Genomic DNA, 16,885 nt, shown 5'->3' with positions numbered 1-16,885 from the left:
AAAATAAGCTCCAAGTGCCAAATCCAGGCTGGTGTGTTTCTGTTAAGTGCCAGGGAAATCCAGCCTGGTAAATGCTGTCAAAATCCACGTGGAAAAGTTGCTACATTAACTGCAGAGGACTGTTTGAATGCCTAGAGAAACCAGGAGTAATTCCCACTGGTCTCAGCGGTGAGGACTGGACTGACCTGTGATTTCAGGACAGGTTGTTGTGTAGCTGAGGAAAAAGTGTAAATCCTGTATTAATGTGCTTGTGGCACAAAGTGGCCCAATCTGGTCGTGGTGGCAGCAGCAGCTTCCAGACAGTCAGATCAGCACTGCAAGCAGCAGAGGTGGCAGTAACACTTCAGCCAGACACCCCCGGGGCTCCCTCCAAATGCAATCAGAAATGATATTGTCACCTTCTGCTGAGCCTCAGGCCTGTGTCTGAGCCGTGTGTGGCAGCAGGGCACGGTCCCAACAGGTCAGCACTTACTGTATTTCGGAAGGAGGGAGTGTGGGTGAGTTATTTAGATTTTGTTTGGAACAATAAAACCCGAGTTATTTGAAATCTTAACAACAGAACCAGCTTTTAGCACCGGCGTTTATAGGGATGAGTGGGCGAGTTGTTTAAAGGGAAAAAAAAAATCTTTGAAAACAGTCCAAGTGAGGGTGATAATTTCATGCTCCAAGGGAAGCGTGTGCACATCCTGGGCAGGGTGTGGATGGGCTGTGCCAGGGGCTGGGCACAGCACAGTGCAGGGCACACGTGTGCCCAGGGCATGCTCAGCTCCCTGAGCTCCAACCTGACGTTGTAGGTTGTGTCTCTGCAGATCACAGATGTCTCACTCCTTATTCTTCACTGCATCCTAAACTCAGAGGGAAAATGTCATTTCCTTATGTTGTTCCAAGCGCCGACCTCCTCTGTGTGGGCTCTGTCCCTCTGTTACACCCATTTTCTGCATTTCCCCCTATGCCAGCTGCAGATTCCCCCTTTCAGAGCTCTCCAAAGGCTGCTCAGCTCTTCAGATCAGGGTTCATTCCCTGTTCCTCTCCATCCATGGGATCCCCTGAGCCCAGCCCCAGTGGGAAGGGGGCTGCAGCACCAGCACTGAGCTCACAGGAGCTGTGCCTGTGCCCTGCCCTCCCTCAACCCTTCTTTTCCTCTTCAGCCAGGTACCGAGCCAGGAGTCCTGATCTCAGGTCCCACACAGTTTCCATCTTTCTCTGGAAATTACTGTGTGACTCCTAGAAATTAATTTACTGGTGTGGAATAGCACGGGCAGTTCCCCAAAGCTGCATTTTTTGTTCAGCTTAAAGACATTTCCTACTTCTCCAGTGAAAAATGAGAATGAAGGACAAGTGTGGACAGAGAGCTGGGAGTGCCAGTGGGGCTCTGTCCCCATTTTGCCCCTTTGGAAAAGTGCTGTTCTTCCCAGTGCCCCATTTCATGTAATTCCCATTTCACAGACATGAGGTAAGAGCAGCTCTTTGGCTGCTGCGTGGCATTTCCATCTTTCCCTGTTTAAAACCCTGTTGCAATTAGAAATTCCCCTCTGTCGAGCGGTGTTACATTTAAATCAAGAGATGCTTATGGCTGAGCAGCCTCGGCTCTTGCAATAGGACAAAAAAACCACACATATCTAATAATACAAGGAGCAGGAGGACTATCAGGAGCTAAAAATGGTCCTTCAGTATTTTGGTGCTTTAAATCCAAACGATCAGAGTGTGTCTGTGCGTGCACAGAGCGTTTGCTGCCGCGGTGCCTGTGCCTGCGGAGCCGAGCGTGTTTGCAGATGTAGTTTGGGAGAATCGATCCCAATCTATTTTTAAGGTAAAGTGAGTGTGGCGGGTGGGAGGTGAGGAGGTGGAAGGAAAGCTAAATATTCACGTAGCTGCACTGTGTGTTTAAGAGCATCATCTAATAACGGGAGGATCGTGGCAGCGAGGTGAGGGAGAGAGGAGCCCTCTCCGGAGCCCCCCCCCGCGTTGTGCCAGGGCACGGAGCGGCTCCGGGAGGAGGTGGCAGCGGGGCTGTCGCTTTAAGCCTCGGCTCGCACCCAGCGGGTCACTGGAGCCGGCGACATTCTCTGCACATCGCGACATTCTCTGCACATCGCTCCGCGCAGAGCCCGCTCCGCTCGGCGGAGCCCCGGGCAGCCGGAGCATCCCGCGCCCGCATCCCGCGCCCGCAGCGCTCCTGCCCGCGGACATGTGAGAGCCGGAGCCCGGGGAAGAGCCGCCTGCTGAGGTCAGTGAGGGAAACTCGGGGCTTGTTTGTGTTTTCTTTTTTCTCTGAAAAAATGAGAGGCTGGATCGGGAGGAGCAGGAGGAGGTGGATGCGGAGACGCGGAGGATTCACTCGGGCTGGGATGTGCCGTGTGTGCTCGCGGGTTTAAAGTTTTCAGGTAGCCCCGGTGTGAACTTTTTGTTAATAATATTGTTGCAGCTGCAGCGGTGCTGGGGCTGCTGCGGGTGTGCTGTGTCTCACAGCAGAGGGGGGCCGGGGGGTCCCTGAGCCCGGCCGTGCTCAGGGTGTGGACACGGAGTGTCTGTCACTCTGTCACCAGCGTGGCAGCAGCGCCAGGGGATGGGCACGGAAAGGGAAGTGGTGTCCTGAGCAAAGACCGGGCGAGTTTTACAGCTCTGCTGCCTCTGAAGCTGACGAGGAGTGGAGACTCCAGCCGAGGAGCTGGTGGCTGGGGACAGGGACAGCCCCACACTGGAGCACAGGGACGATTCTCCAGGTATTTCATCTCCTGGTAAAACAGGCTGTGGATTTCAGCCAGGGATTTCCTTCCACTCCTCTCCTGCAGCCCCCGCTTGCCTCTCTGCAAACCTCCCCCTCGGTTCCTTTCTCCAGGTGAGCTTGGGAAGTTCAGTGCCTGATGTTTTTGGGGTTTGAGGCTGTGGCCGTGCCAGAGGTGCAGCTCCCTCAGTGAATTCACCGGGGTGAGGTGTGGGGTGGTGCAGGATAAAGAAAAGCCGTGTGCAGGGGACTGACACAGCCCTGGATCAGGTGCTCCTGGCACCGGTGGTCACCAGCAGCACCAGCCCTGCTCCTGCCTGGACTTTTGGAGGTTGGCTGCCTTGAAAATAGCAGAGGTAAGGAGCGGTGACAGGCTGGGACAGGCAGACAGGGCAGGGCACGGGGGCACAGATGTGTGGCAATGGGTAACTGCTGCACCTGGGGCAGGTAAAGCGCCTGCTTGGGCAGGGGCACAGATTTCTAAGGACTGTCCACAGGGAGGAATTTGCTCCTGGGGACTGATTGCTGGGTCCTGTCCCTGCTCTGTTACTGTGGGACATGGTCAGGTCACTCCATCTCCAGGTTGTGTCCTTCCTGAAATAAGGTGGAATTGTGGTGGGCACGTTTAGGTGCCGAGGCAGCGCGCTCTGAGGGGTGACTGAGAACTGCTGTGTTACCCCTGAACCCACTGCTGTCCTCGCTCATCCCTGCCCTGGGCACTCGTCAGACACCTTCAGGGAGCAGCTCCTGAGCTGGATCTGCTGTGCCAGACCCACCAGGGTCCATCACCTGCAGGTCCCATCAGCTGTCCCCTGGGAGGGCTGGACAAAGCCGGAGCGAGAGCCCTTGATCCTGCATTGGGTCAGGTCTGTAAGGATCCCTGGAGGACAGGAGGGGAACCAAAGGCAGGTCACTGCCCTGGGGACACCAGCTGTGAGAGAAGCTGGTCTGACAGAGGGACAAGGTTTGGCCCTTTGGGTGACTCTTGGGTGTCTGTGGTTTGGTTTGGTGGGCAAAGATCCCTTCGAAAGGAACGTTCCACCCAGGTTTGGGTGACCGTGGAATCGCTGAGGGGTGTGCCACGACTTGGCCAGCACAGAAATACCTGCTGTGGTGTTTGGGGACCTCTGGGGCTCTGTCCCAGAGGGGATTTAACAGGCTTTAGAGGGGCTCAGCGGCGCTGTCTGAAGATCTGCATCCCGAGCTGCTGTGGGGGCAGAGGAAGCTGTGGGAGAAGCCACCACCAGAGCGTTGGCTTGAGGGGATCTCTGGCAGCAGATGTTGGTGTAGCGGGGGCACAGCTGGGGCTGGCTGGGGGTCTGGGTTTCTCAGGTGCCACAGAGAGATGGGAACAGGGTGCTGATCCCAGGATGAGGCTTGGCAGTGGGAATGTGTCCGAGAGAGGTTCTCTGCAGAGTCCCAGGTGGGCAGTGGGTCCAAGGTGGAAGCTCTGCAGTGCATTTGTGGGCTGTGGCCTCAGGTGTTGGGCGCTGGGAAGTGGTTTAGTTCTTGCAAAGAAGCTTTCTGCCTTTGTTTAATGGCTTTCCTGAATCCGGGTGAAAATGGCCAAGGGGTGTGAGGCTTAGGAGTCAGTTCTGACTTTGTTTTGCCTTGCCTGGGATTGCTCCAGCCTTGGCCTCACCTGTACCTTTGGAGTGGTCAGACTGAGGGATTTCCACAGGAGATGCTGCTCCATGTCCTGCACCTCTGGGACAGAGCTGGGCAGCCCAGGACCTTCCCAGCCCAAAACTGTGACAGATTTTATTTAGTGTGAGAGTTTATCAGAGAGGAAAATGGGTGGATTTGTGCTTCTCCATGGGGTGTAATGACCTTGGCTTGGGGCTCCTGAGCTGGTCCCAGCCTACAGGGAGAGGGGACAGTGGCAGAGCAGGCGCCTGTCACTCTCTGCAGCTGCTTTTTGCTGCCTTTTCTACACCTTGGCTGTGGTTTTACACATCCTGAATCCACCCAGGCAGGTTAAACAGCCTGTTCCTCCACCAGCAAGGGAATGTGTGCAAAAGCCTGGATGCCTTCCAGTGGCCTGTGTGAGGAGAGGGAGTCCTGTCCCCAGCACTCAGAAAATGTGAACAAAGCTCTGACCCCATAAGTGGGACCTCCACCTGCTTGGGATGGTGCCAGACCTGTCCTGCCCAAGGTCAGGGAGCAGGAGCAGAGGCTCCACACTTGTCCTTGTCCCTGTGTGGGCTGAGGTGGGAGTGTCTCTGTTCCCGTGCCAAGGGCAAGCGGGTTTGCAGCCAAATCTGCCCCGGGGAGATCTCTACAGTGCCAGCAGCCCCTGGGTCCCTCTGCCCCCTGCAGATGGGGTTGGTTTTACTCTTTGTGACGGCGTCTGGCTGCCACAGGAAGGTGACAGTTGGCAGAATTTGGGCAGTTGCAGTGCTGGAGGCAGAGGAGGAGGGATGAGGGCAGACAGAGACACCGGCCATGAGGTGAGAAGGGGTTTTGGGGCTGGAAAGCGAAGCTGGTGCCCAGGAGCATTTGGGGATGTGGCTGTGCTGTGGCAGGGCTGTTGCTCAGCCCCATGAGGGGATGCCCTGGCTCCCGGGAAGCCCCTGACCCTGGCAGAGCCAAGGCCCTGGGCGAGCACAGCTCAGAGCAGATGGCCAAGCCCCAGGGTGTGATCACACCTCCATCTGCCCTGGCAGCTCCTGCCTCGGGGCTGGGAGCAGCCTGGCAGGGAAGGAGCCCAGCCTTGTCGTATTTGGGCATTTTAATTAGAGAAGTTCAAGCCTGGGGCAGGGTTTGGTTCGAGGGAGCCTTGTGCCCTGAGGCTGCCCGTGGGCCATCCCGGGCTGGCACAGCCCTGTCAGCACTAACATAGCCCACGGGCAGTGCCCTCCTGCCCCTCGGGTGCCACTGGGAGGTGGCACACAGCCAGCCCTGTCCCACACCTCCGTGTGCTTTTCCTACTGATTCAGAGCATCCTTTTCTCTGCCAGGTGCATTGGGAGGGTCCTGACACCCTGAACAGCAGGGTCTCTGCAGGATTTGATGTCTGTGGAGGGGGAACTCTGAGCTGGGGGCTCTGGCCAGGCACTGCCAGGCTGCTCCTGCAAGCTGGGACTCCTCCCTGGATCCAGGACTGCTCTGATTTACTCCGTGCAGTCGTGGAACAGCGGGAGGGAGGCTCGGTGTGAATGAACCGGTTTCCTCCTCTACCCTGAAATTTGGGTCACACAACCCAACATAGCAGAGCTGTGAGAGATGTAGTTCACCCTCAGTTCAAGCCCAAGCCAGCTTTGGTTTCTGAGGTGCAACTATTGGTGGTTCAGAGGGTCCATTGGAGCTGTGGCTCCATTAGTGGATCAGCACGTGGCAGGCAGGAGGTGAGAGGGGTTTTTCCCCTCCCTGATCAGCTCCCACATTGCCAATGTTCCTCTCTGGCCCGCTGCTAATTTTGACGCTGCCCTAAATAGAAGCTGAGTGCATCTCATCTGCTTCGCTTAGCATACAGGAAAATTGTTTTCCTTCATTTACCCAATCCAACTTGTGGCTTTAACCCTGTCAGCACAAGTCTCTCCCCACTGCAGAGCTCCCTTGAAGGGCTTTGTCTGTCCCTGCCGTGGGGAAGAGCTCTGGTGGGATTGGGAGGGCTCCCAGGCTGCCCAGATGGCCACCAGCAGAGCTGGGAGAGGGATTTGGCTTCATCAGCAGACAAGGTAATCCCTTGCTCCACTGAAAAGTCTGGCTGTGCCCTCTGCATCTCTCTGGTAGAATGTGCAGCCCCTCAGGAGGGACCCAGTGCCCCTTCCCAGACTGGCCTCTGCTAGAAAATAGCTCAGATAGACCCAGTTCTAGGAGGTTTTGGTTGCTTTTTGTTGTGGCTTTTTTTTTTCCCAGCAACTGGTGGGACCAGCTTGGTGTGTAGGGAATATCCCCAAGCCTGACAGATGCCCCTCTTATCACTGGCTAATTTTATCTCCCATTCCAAGCGACTCCTTGGAAGGATCTGTCGTTCCTGCTGCTCTGTCTGCTCCAGATCAGGACACACAGCCCCTCTCCCTGCTGGAAGTGGCTTGGAGAGGCTGCCTCCAACGCGAGCTTCCTGCAGCACAACTTAAATATATCCCTGTCCAGTGCAAGGTGCTCATTTGAGACTCTTGTGCAAGAGCTGTTGTCCTGAAAATCTGTAATTTTGTGGCATTTTCAGCTGGGTGGCTGCTACAAGTGCTGTGCTGAGGACACAGGGGAAGCATTGGGGTGTGAGGGGCAGTGGCTTGGGAAGGTTGGATTTAACTGGTGGAAAAAGCAAACGCTGAGCTTGGGCTGAGCCCTGGCTGGGCACAGGGCAGCTCTTCAGCCGGGGTGGCTGCACGGTTCCCTCATCCTGCTCTGAGCCCAGCCCTTTCCAGCCCAGAAGCTCCCTCGGAGCAGTGCCAGGGTGAATGCTGTCTCCTTTCCCCTCTTTCCCATTCAGCCTCCAGGTTTCTCTGGCTGCTCTGCAGCGACAGCGGCTGCATCCGTGTGCCGGGCTCGGGTTTGGGCTGTGGCAGTGCCCGGAGCCTCTGGGGTCAGAGGGACCAAGGAGCAGAGACCCAGCAGGCTCCACACCCAGGGCACAGCCAGGAGCCAGCCCCTGGACAGACCAGGAGAGGGCACGGCTGTACCCTAGGCTGCACTGGATGGATCAATTTGTTTCAGGGACGTATTTGGGGTGTTCTGACTCAGACTCTCCTCTCTCTTCCCAGAAAATCAACCGGACTCCTTCGGACGAGGAATGCTTCTTTGACCTGTTGAGCAAGTTCCAGAGCAACCGGATGGATGATCAGCGCTGCCCGCTGGAGGAGTGCCCTGCCGAGGCTGCGGAGGCAGCTGCCACGCGGGTCCCTGCCCTGGGAGAGCGGATATGTGAGCACTGATGCATTCCCAGTTCTGATCCTGTGGGAGTGACGCTGCTCCCGCGGCGTGCCCAGCTGTTGCCGTGCGCGTCCCGTGATGTTTTCCCTCAGCTCGCTGAACTTTAGCAGTTCCTTGGCAGTCTCAGTCAGTATTTAAGGAAGGAAAAAGCATTCTTATGGAAATGGTTGCTGAGGGAAAGGCTGGAGAATGTGAGCTAAGGTTTGGAGAGTAAATTAGCGAGAGAAATGCAACATACACTTGGATTTTTTCAGTTCAGTCTTGGATTCTGAACGGGGAGGTTGGCACAAGGATTTTTCTAGTACCTCCAGGAGGAAGATGATGATGGTGATTGCTGAGGGAGCTTTGTGAGAACCTGGGGTCTGGGACACGCAGGGTCCAGGTCAGGCTTTCTCAGGCAAGTTAAAATATTGCCAGTTTTTGTAATAACGTTGCCATGGAGGGAAAAACTTCTGGATTTTGTACTGTTCTTGGATGCGGTGGTGAGAGGTGCTGTGTGAGGACAGAGGAGCCAGAAGGATGGATAAACAGTGGGAAGCTGCTCAGGCAAACAACTCAGCCCTAGGAAGGACATGAATAAATTGAGGAAGGCGCCTGACAAATAGGGCAGGCAGGGCTGTGTTTGCACTTGGGTTTCGTGGCTTTTTCAGTGTTCAGGGCCTTTGTTTAACCCAAGCTGGGGAGAAGCTCCGAAATGCACGGATCAGCCTCACACGCTTAATCACCAGCACAAAGGGCTCAAACCAGTTATTTAACCTGATGGATTTGTTCATCATCAGTTTCCAAGTGAATACAAAGTGCAAATGGGAGAGAAGACCCCTGTCCCTGCTCCCAGAGCTGCAGCACAAGGAGCATGTGCCAGGGCAGGGGCTGAAGCAGAGAAGGTCAGGTTTTGGCAGGAAGGCAGGTTGGCTGTGAGGTGAGAGGGTTTTTATCATCTAAAAATAAGGTGGAAATGAGCGTTGCTTTGTCAAGGATGTATTTCTGACACACAAGTGCATTTGGCTGTAACAGCTGTGTAATTTAGGAGATGGGGTTGAAAATGTGAAGCTTTATAAAGAATGCACGAGCAGCCCCACATTCTGTTTGGCTCATTTGGGCTCTGAGCCTTTTGGACGTGTTATTTTTGAGGATTCTTTGTTAGCTGAAGGGGAGGAAACTCATCCCTGCGTCAGCACCGAGATTTTCTTGTGTTTCTGCAGCTCCATGAGCTGGGGCTCTTAGGACTTGTGTCGGGAGGCTCGGAGCGGGCTCTGCTCCAGTGCTTTGTGCTCAGGGAAAGTAACACCACTTGGGCTGGATTTCTCAGTTTTCCTTTGCTGGTCCCTGCCTGAGTGCAGTGTCTGCTGTCTGGGAGTCTTTCCCTCCTCAGCAGCTGCAGGAGCCAGCAGGGTCCTGCCAGGGAGCGCTGCCCAGAGGAGTTTGCAAAGGGTCAGTGCTGGATGGATGGACTGGTTCTGGACTGGGACCCAGCACGGCCCAGGCTCTGCTGTGTGGGTTGAGAAGAAGCAGAGCCCAGGAGTGTTTTGCTGGTGCTGACGCAGGTCCCGCAGTCCGTGACAGCTGAACTCACCTTGGCAGTGCCTCTCCTTGAGCAAACAGGATTTCTGGGGTCCTGGGAAGGTGCTGCCAGGTGAGAGGCTCAGCCAGGCCTGGGCTTTGCTGATGGCCTGTCTGCAATTATTCCCAGCTCTTGGGACAGTGTGGGTGCCTGTCACAGCCACAGGGGCCATCAGGAACTCTGCTCACCTGTAATTGCCCAGCTCTGCCTGTGCCTCTTGGTTCAGGTGGAAGCCAGAGTGGAAGCAGCAGTGCTGGAAACAGCAGGGATCACACACAGGTGGTGCTACTGGGTCTCCTGGGCGGAGGTGGCACCTTTGGTGGCCTCCAGGAGCTGGCTGAGCCCCGCAGGGGACCCAGCCGTGCAACGTGGGTGTGTGAGGTTCTGCGTTATCGATTCCTGATTCCCCACTGCTGCCTGCTGGGTTTGTGTGGGGTGGAGAGGAGTCTGGGGCAGGGGATCTGGGCTCAGCAGCTCAGGCAGGGCAGGCAGAGCAGTGACCCTGCCGTGTTCTTCCTCTCCCCCAGCACAGTCCACCCTGATGGCATCTCCACAGACAGAGGAGTTCTTCGACCTCATCGCCAGCTCCCAGAGCAGGCGCCTGGATGACCAACGTGCCAACGTGGGCAACCTGCCTGGCCTGCGGATAACCCACAACAACCTGGGCCACCTGCGTGTGGAGGGGGACGCCCAGGAGCCCGGGGACGAGTTCTTCAACATGCTCATGAAGTGTCAGGTACGGCACAGGGCTGGGCAGCTCTGACACGTCTGCTCCAGCCCCCTGCTCCACGGCGGAGCTGTGCTGGCCCTGCCCTAACGCCCCTCTCTCCCCTGCAGTCCTCCAGGATCGATGACCAGCGCTGTGCCCCCCCAGACTCCATCCCCCGTGGCCCCACCATGCCTGATGAAGACTTTTTCAGCCTCATCCAGCGTGTCCAGGCCAAACGCATGGACGAGCAGCGTGTGGATTTGGCCTCAGCCCAGGAGGAGGAGGAGGAGCAGCAGAGACCTGGTTCCAGCTAAGAACTGGGCTTTGGTCTGGGGGGGTTGTTTCAGCTTTATTTTGTTTTTTAAAAAGGAAAAACAGAGTAGGTGGTTTCAAGTCTGAGTGTTCCTGTGCTGCCAGTCTTGTCCTGGGAGCTGCACCTCCATCGTGTTCCTATGGGAGAGCCCAATGGATGGGGGACAATTTTTAAATAAGGGGTTTTTTAGGATACTGGGCCACAGGGCACAGCACCTGGAAGACTTTAGCAGCCCCTTGTTGATCACCTAAAACCCCAGGGACTTGGAGGAGCCCACAGGGGGTAGTTAACTCCAGTCTTGATGTCTTTTATTTCCACAACACTTTTATTTAAACAGGGAAAGGGAAGAACCTTTTCCATTTTGAAGTCCTTCTGTCTTCCCTGACACAAATGGTTCTGGATTCTTCTCTGGAACATATTGCTCAGCTTTGTTCCTTCTACAGGAGAAAAGAGCCCAAGTCCTTTAAACCTTACTCCGCCCCAGCTGCATCGTGGTCCCACACACCTGAGTGTATTTTAGGTTTGCTGAGGACTCTCTGGAGAGCCCTGGACATTCTCTTCTTCCAGCTGCAGCCCTGCAGGACCTCCTGAGCAGGGGAAAGGAGGAAAGAGGTCTCTGCCCAAGTGTTCATCAGCCCACGGCAAACAGGGACAGCTCCTGGTGCCAATGAGCCAATGTGAGGGTGTCCAAGACAGAACCTGTGTGTGACAGGGCCCTGCCTCAACAGCCAGCAAAGCTTTCTGCCCATGGCTCGTCCCTTCTTCCTTCTGTGTCCAACAGCAGCTTGGGCCAATGGCCTTTCCCTCCTCTCGTTTCTCCCCAGACCAGCCTGAGCTGCTCCCAGTGAGACATTCTGGTTCTGCCCCCCTGTCTCCAGCCACTGGAGCCTCAGCAGAGCCCCAGCCTGGGGGGCTGGCTGGGAACTCACATTTACTGTCATTCCTTCCCCTTTTGGACCAGCTGGAAAAGCTGGAGGAGGGAGCAGAGACCTGACTTGAAGAGGTGAAGTCTTTTTCCTTTGCTTGACCAGAGACTCTGCTGGACTTCAGAAACTGCAGCGCCGAGTTGTGCCGAAGCAGAGAATAAATCCTCACTTCTGATTTGAAATGCGTTTGATGGAAACATTCCCGACCAGCAGGGAGATATTTTTAGACCAGTGATGCTGCTCACGGGGCATTTACCCTGCCTGCACTGACCATGTGGAGTGGTAGCTGCAGTTTACCTGCTACCTGGGAGCACTCACCTGCTGCTTGGCCGAGGCTGGGGCTCCCTCCTGGGGCTGGGCAGAGCTCTGGAGAGGGCAGAGGAGGAGCTGCCCATCCCCTGCCTTGTAAAAGAGGAAAACATTGATGATGATGATGATGATGATGATGATGACCTGACCTGCTGCAGGCTCAGGCCTGTGCAGCTCTTAGCTGGGTGGTGAACTGGAACCTGACCATTAAGCTTTCAGAGGTATTATTGAGGTATTATTTGCCATATACTTGAATGTATGAGCTTATTTATTTTTTACATGTGCATTTGCTAATGTCATTTTAATGGGGAATTTCCAACCCACAGGTACTTGTTTTTTTTTTTCTAAAAAATAATCTGCCAAATGGATTAATATATTAGAAATGAATACAGCTCAAGGGGAAAGGGGTGGGGGGGATTGTGCTTAATAAATATTTGTGTCTAAGCTTCAGTGCAAATACTCATTTCCATTATTTCCTGGCTGACAGCAGGGCTAATCCTGGCCCTCTGGAATAGGGAAGGGGCTGAATGGTGGTCTCTGGTAACAGACACCACCACATGTGCTAAGAAAAGTGTTGTGCACCCACCTCCACATTGCTTTACACTGTGAGCACATGGGGCTCTTGGCAGCCACCACCATCCCAGCATGGATGTGGCCGTGGAGGGAAGGCACAAAGCCCTGAGAATTCCCTGCCCAGAAGTTTCCAGGACAACAGGGCAGACAGAGCAGCCCTGCATGGCTGGGAAAAGGCTGAGGAGAGGCTGAGCTGTTCCTTTCAGGCCCTGCCTGGCTCTGCCCGGTCTCGGTGCCGCCCCGGCGCCTGGCCCAAAGCTGGGTTGTTCCCCAGAGCCACGGGACAAGGGCAGGGAGTGCTGGGCACAGCCCTGGCACCAGCCCTGGGAGCAGACACAAAGCAGCAGCACCAGCTCATTCCAGCACAGCAGCCATGGGCAGGACTGGGCTGGAAGGCGGCCTGGGAGCAGCAGTTTGGATCCTGAGCCCTGTGAGGACAAACCCTTGCCTGGCTCATTTGTGCTGGCCACTGCCAGCCCTGCTCAAAGATTAATAAAGAGCCACCAGCTTGTTCTCCTCAGGTGTTCTCACACCTCTGGATGCCTGGGCACAGCAGCTCTGTGTGACCTGGGGACAGAGCTGTGCCCTCAGGTGTGCAGAGGCTCAGATTCCCAGGGAGTGAGTGATGGTGCCTCACCTCCTGTCTCCATCCTGAGCAGCACAGGCTCGTTCTGAGCTCCTGAGCAGAAGGGACTGGTTACCCCTGAGTGTCCGGAGCAGCCTGCAGTGGCAGCTGCTGTGTGGCGTCCTCCTCTCGTTCCCGGGTCGGGAAGAGCTCTGCGATGCTGACATCCGCTGGAGAGCCGCGGGATTGCCGGCCCGTGCAGCGCTGCTGCTGCTGTGAGCTGCCGGGAGCAGGGCTGTCCCCAGTGCAGGGCAGGTCCTCTTGATGAAGAACCCTAAAAATCCAGCAGAAACACGAGATCCTGCCTTCTCCTACCCGGCTGTACACAAGCACCCAGAGGCACTCACAATACAGGGCTGATGTCAGGCCTGGAGAAAGGCACTCAGCTTCTCCTCACTCCCTGCCTTTGGCTAAAGCAAATCCGTGTGCTTACCTGTGCCCCCTTTCCAAAGCAAACACACTGCCTCATGACACATTTTTCAGAAAAAACAGCTTCAAAAGGGAGCAAAAAATTCGGGGTTTTTACCTGCAATCTCTCAGCAGCAAATCTTTTTGTATTATGTGCAAATTCCCTTCCCTGATGTTGGCCTGAACTTTCAGCAAGAACTGCCACCCTCCCTGCTCAGGGCTGCAGAGGCAACCCCAGGGCACAAGGACCTGTCTCTGTCCTGCCCCCAAAGAGCACCTGGTGACAGAGGGCACTGGACAAGGAAACACTAAATTCTAGGAACAGCCAACATAGATTTTGCTACATTTTTTATTATAACACAGCAAAAATTGCCACCACCTTCCTGTAGCTGGGACCTAGTAACAGGTAAGAAAGGTAAGGAAAACAGTATAAAAAAGCCAGATTGTAAATGAGTTGTTTCCAAGGCAACACAGATCCTGCAACAGCTGCTCTGTTCCACCCCATCAAAGGTATCAGCACCATGGAAGCAGAATGCTGATTTTCAGATTAAAGGTAATAAAACAAACACTTCTCCAGCAGTGCTAATAGGTACCAGCAGCCCAGCTCAGGAGAAGAACACAGCAGTGCTCTGAGATGCAAAATTCTGTTTTGTCAATCCCGGGTTACTCCCGCAGCTGCTGTTTCAGGGAGAGCTGGATCTCACCAGGATCTGGGCTGGCTGATGAAGCTCCTGCCCCTGTTTCATCACCCTGCACTGACACACCCACAGGAACATGACAACTTTCCTGCTGCTCTGACCCGACACTTAAAATGCAACACAAATAAAATTGTTATGAACGCTCCAGATGGAGGAAATTCATTAGTGCCTGCAATGCCCTCACTGAATCCTTGGTTGATGAAGCACCACAAGCACCTGGAGGTGCCTGGCTGAGAGAACTGGGTTGGTTCAGTCCAAGACATAAAGGCTGAGAGAGGTTTTACTGCTTTCTGTGGCTCAGTGATGAGGAGGATCCATAGAGACACACAAGGTCCTGAATATCCTCCTCTGATGAGCCGATTGGACTGGAATCTTCCAGAAGGCTCTTCCAAACTGAATTAGTCTTTGATTGCAACCTCAAAATCCCAAGAAAGCAGCTATTCCACTGTGCAGAGGAATCAAGCCCTAACAAAGCACAGCACTATCACCTCAGTGCCTGATGCACCACTGCCTGAGAGCTGCGTGCTGACAAACTCCTACATCTGTCATTTATTGCTTTTTAAATTTCTAACTAATCTTAACATACTGCAGTAGCACTAATAAGCCCCTCAATATCTGCCAAGACAACTTTCCAGGTCCTCTACTTCTCTCCACCATGCTCCACAGCTATTAATTTTGCCTTCACTCCCCCTCACCAACAAGGAGTTGTAAAACCCCCTTGCTGGAGCTCGAGTGGGATCAAAATACAAAACTTTCCACCCTGACACAAGGGGCACAGAAACAAAACTCTGCAAGATGTCAAAAGAACAGATAAAAGCAGCATTTGACTGCATTAAGAGCAGGTGATCTGACTCTCCTACAGGTCATTTTGGCTTTAGAATTTTGGGACCCATCCCTCAGGTGGTATCAACTGCACCCTCTCCTCAGTTGCCACACCTGAGCATCCCTAAAACCTCCAGCTCCAGCTGCACCTCCCTAGGTCAAACACACATAGACAAAGAATTTTTGGCTGCCTTCTCAGCAGGGAACAAAGTGCTGGGGCACTGAAAAATGCCTGAAAATCAGCAGAACGAGTACCAGGAAAAATACCAACACCATCTCTAAAGACATCAGCTTGATCAAAGGCAAAACTACGCAAGGCAAACACACAAAACAGAGAAAACCCAACACTCGAGTTTATTTTAAAAACAGACAGTTGAAACCAGGGAATGAAGGTGAAGGGTCTCTCGCCACAAGCAGAATGATCCAAATCCCACGTGGCAGGTCTGTCCCACAGGCCACAATCTCATGTGCCACATCTGTCCCACAGGCCACAATCCCTGGTGTCAGGTGTGTCCCTTGCTGCCAGGATCTGGGGGGGCTTCCCTGCTGTCCCCCTCTGCCAGCTGACCTTGGGGCTCTGCAGAGCTTTCCAGCAGCAGTTCCAGGGCTTCCTCACCAGCCACACGTCTCACCTTCTCCCCTTTGGCTGCCAGGATCTCCTCGATATTCCTGCACAGTGATTTGAGAAGCATCAGTGACACCACAGCAAAGGCCCACACTGGCTCTGACACTGTGCAGGGAATTGCAGGTGCATCACCATGAAAACCACCCAAAATTAACCACAGAAAACAACCCAAACCTTCTGGGACTACTTGCATCCAGCAGGATCAATAATTTAGCAATTACAGCTAAACAGAAGCTTTTAAAGGAAGTTAGAAATCACTGGAATTCCACAGCAGATCAATCTACACACTTGAAACATCCAAAGAAACCCAGCAGTGAAGTGATAAAGCCTGAGGGAAACAGTAAATCACCTGCTGGCACCACTAAGGATCCCCTGTGTATCCCACAGCTTCTGCTGCAGCTTCACACCAATTTATTTGGATCCTAGGCAGTGACACTCAAATTATAGTGACTGAAAACAGAGTCCGTGTGTTTTAATTAAATGCATGAAACTTTGTTTTTAGTATCAGCCACATTAAAAAAAAAACCACTGAAACAAGGTATCAGCTCAGGAAGCTGCACCTGAGAGCAGGGAGGAGGAGGATCCTGCAGGCACACTCACCTCTTTCCCTCCAGGTCGGAGAACCAGCCCAGGTTATCGGCGATAACGTGGTGGTTCCCGCAGCCGGGACATGTCACGATCACCACCCCTCGGTGGTAGGCGGCCTTAGAGATGGATTTGGCTGAGCGGGTCTGGCACACCTGAAAAGCAAAGTGGGTTTGCTGAGCACGGTAACTGCAGCTCCTGGGACTTTTAAGAGAAAAAATTTTTTGCCATTAAAAGTGTCTTCCCTCCCTCACCTCTAACTAGCCCAAATCTGCTCCATCATGTTACGATGTTGTGAGCTCAGCCCGAAACACAAAGGCTGAGAGAGCTTTTACTGCTTTCTATGCCTCCCTAATGAGGATCCACAGTGGCTATGGGATCTCCACCTCAGAGATACTCACAAGACCCCGAACCGCCTTCTCCAACACGGTGCTCGGACCTGAAACCTCCAGAGGGCTCTTCCACTCTGAATTAGTCTTTGCAAGTTTAAAATTACGAAAACAGCTACACCAGGAGCCCCTCAGCCACTCTGAGGTTCCCTCAGAGCCCCCCGGCCCCACGCCCACCTTGCAGGTGTACACCAGGCGATAGTGCGTGGCCGTCGGCTGCTCCGGGGCGGTGCAGAGCGAGCGGGCCGGGCCGCAGAGCTGTCCGTGGACGGTGCAGAGCGGGCGGGCCGGGCCCCAGAATTGTCCCCGGACGGTGCAGAGCAGGCGGGCAGGAGCGCAGAGAGGCGGCGGGGCGGTGCGGGCCGGGCCCCTCAGGCCGGGCGGGGGGCGGCGGGGCCGCCATGGCGGCGGCAGCCGGAGCAGCGCCCTCAGCGCGCGCCGCATCGCACCGCGCACGCGCGCGGGGCCGGCCCTGAGGCACGGGCGGCCATGTTGGGAGCGGGCGGCGGCCATGAGGGTGTCGGGCGATGCCCTTCGTTAAAGCGTAATAAAGCAGCAGCTCAGCCCCGCCCTGCCTCACACGGAGATATTTAAACCTGTTTATTGAGCGAGGGGGACGTCAGAGCCACACCATAGTGTCACTGTAGCACTTTTCAGAAATGGTTGTTGGATGGTTTTAAAGTCTAAGCGGTCCGTTGTGAATGAAATTGAGAGGCACAGCCACGCTCTAAATAAAAGCT

At 54.6% G+C, this 16,885-nt stretch overlaps 2 protein-coding genes across 4 annotated transcripts in view; one reads left to right on the top strand and one right to left on the bottom strand.

Annotated features, from left to right (window-relative positions):
• GPSM1 (G protein signaling modulator 1) overlaps positions 1 to 13,048 on the top strand; it is a 68,525-nt gene extending 55,477 nt beyond the window's left edge. The window contains exons 1-4 of one of the 3 annotated variants that reach the window (XM_063408904.1): positions 3,132 to 5,175; positions 7,434 to 7,593; positions 9,691 to 9,899; positions 10,001 to 13,048. In XM_063408904.1, coding sequence (XP_063264974.1) covers positions 4,855 to 5,175; positions 7,434 to 7,593; positions 9,691 to 9,899; positions 10,001 to 10,186 — 876 coding nt within the window. In that variant the 5' untranslated portion in view covers positions 3,132 to 4,854 and the 3' untranslated portion in view covers positions 10,187 to 13,048. Of the gene's footprint in view, positions 1 to 3,131; positions 5,176 to 7,433; positions 7,594 to 9,690; positions 9,900 to 10,000 lie in introns of those variants that run through there. The other 2 variants (XM_063408905.1, XM_063408903.1) reach the window with 2 other exon arrangements.
• Positions 13,049 to 14,874: 1,826 nt separating this feature from the next.
• Positions 14,875 to 16,660, bottom strand: DNLZ (DNL-type zinc finger). The gene is made up of 3 exons (XM_063408909.1): positions 16,323 to 16,660; positions 15,772 to 15,911; positions 14,875 to 15,215 (listed from the first exon to the last, which is right to left on the bottom strand). The coding sequence occupies exons 1-3, from the start codon at positions 16,656 to 16,658 to the stop codon at positions 15,050 to 15,052; spliced, it is 642 nt and encodes a 213-aa protein (XP_063264979.1). The 5' UTR covers positions 16,659 to 16,660; the 3' UTR covers positions 14,875 to 15,049.
• Positions 16,661 to 16,885: the final 225 nt, after the last annotated feature.

The sequence above is a fragment of the Prinia subflava genome, chromosome 12 (genome assembly GCF_021018805.1).
Source record: "Prinia subflava isolate CZ2003 ecotype Zambia chromosome 12, Cam_Psub_1.2, whole genome shotgun sequence".
Classification (NCBI taxonomy): Eukaryota; Metazoa; Chordata; class Aves; order Passeriformes; family Cisticolidae; genus Prinia; species Prinia subflava.
Note: the sequence above shows the minus strand (reverse complement) of the source record. Positions and strands in the feature narration are given on the sequence as shown.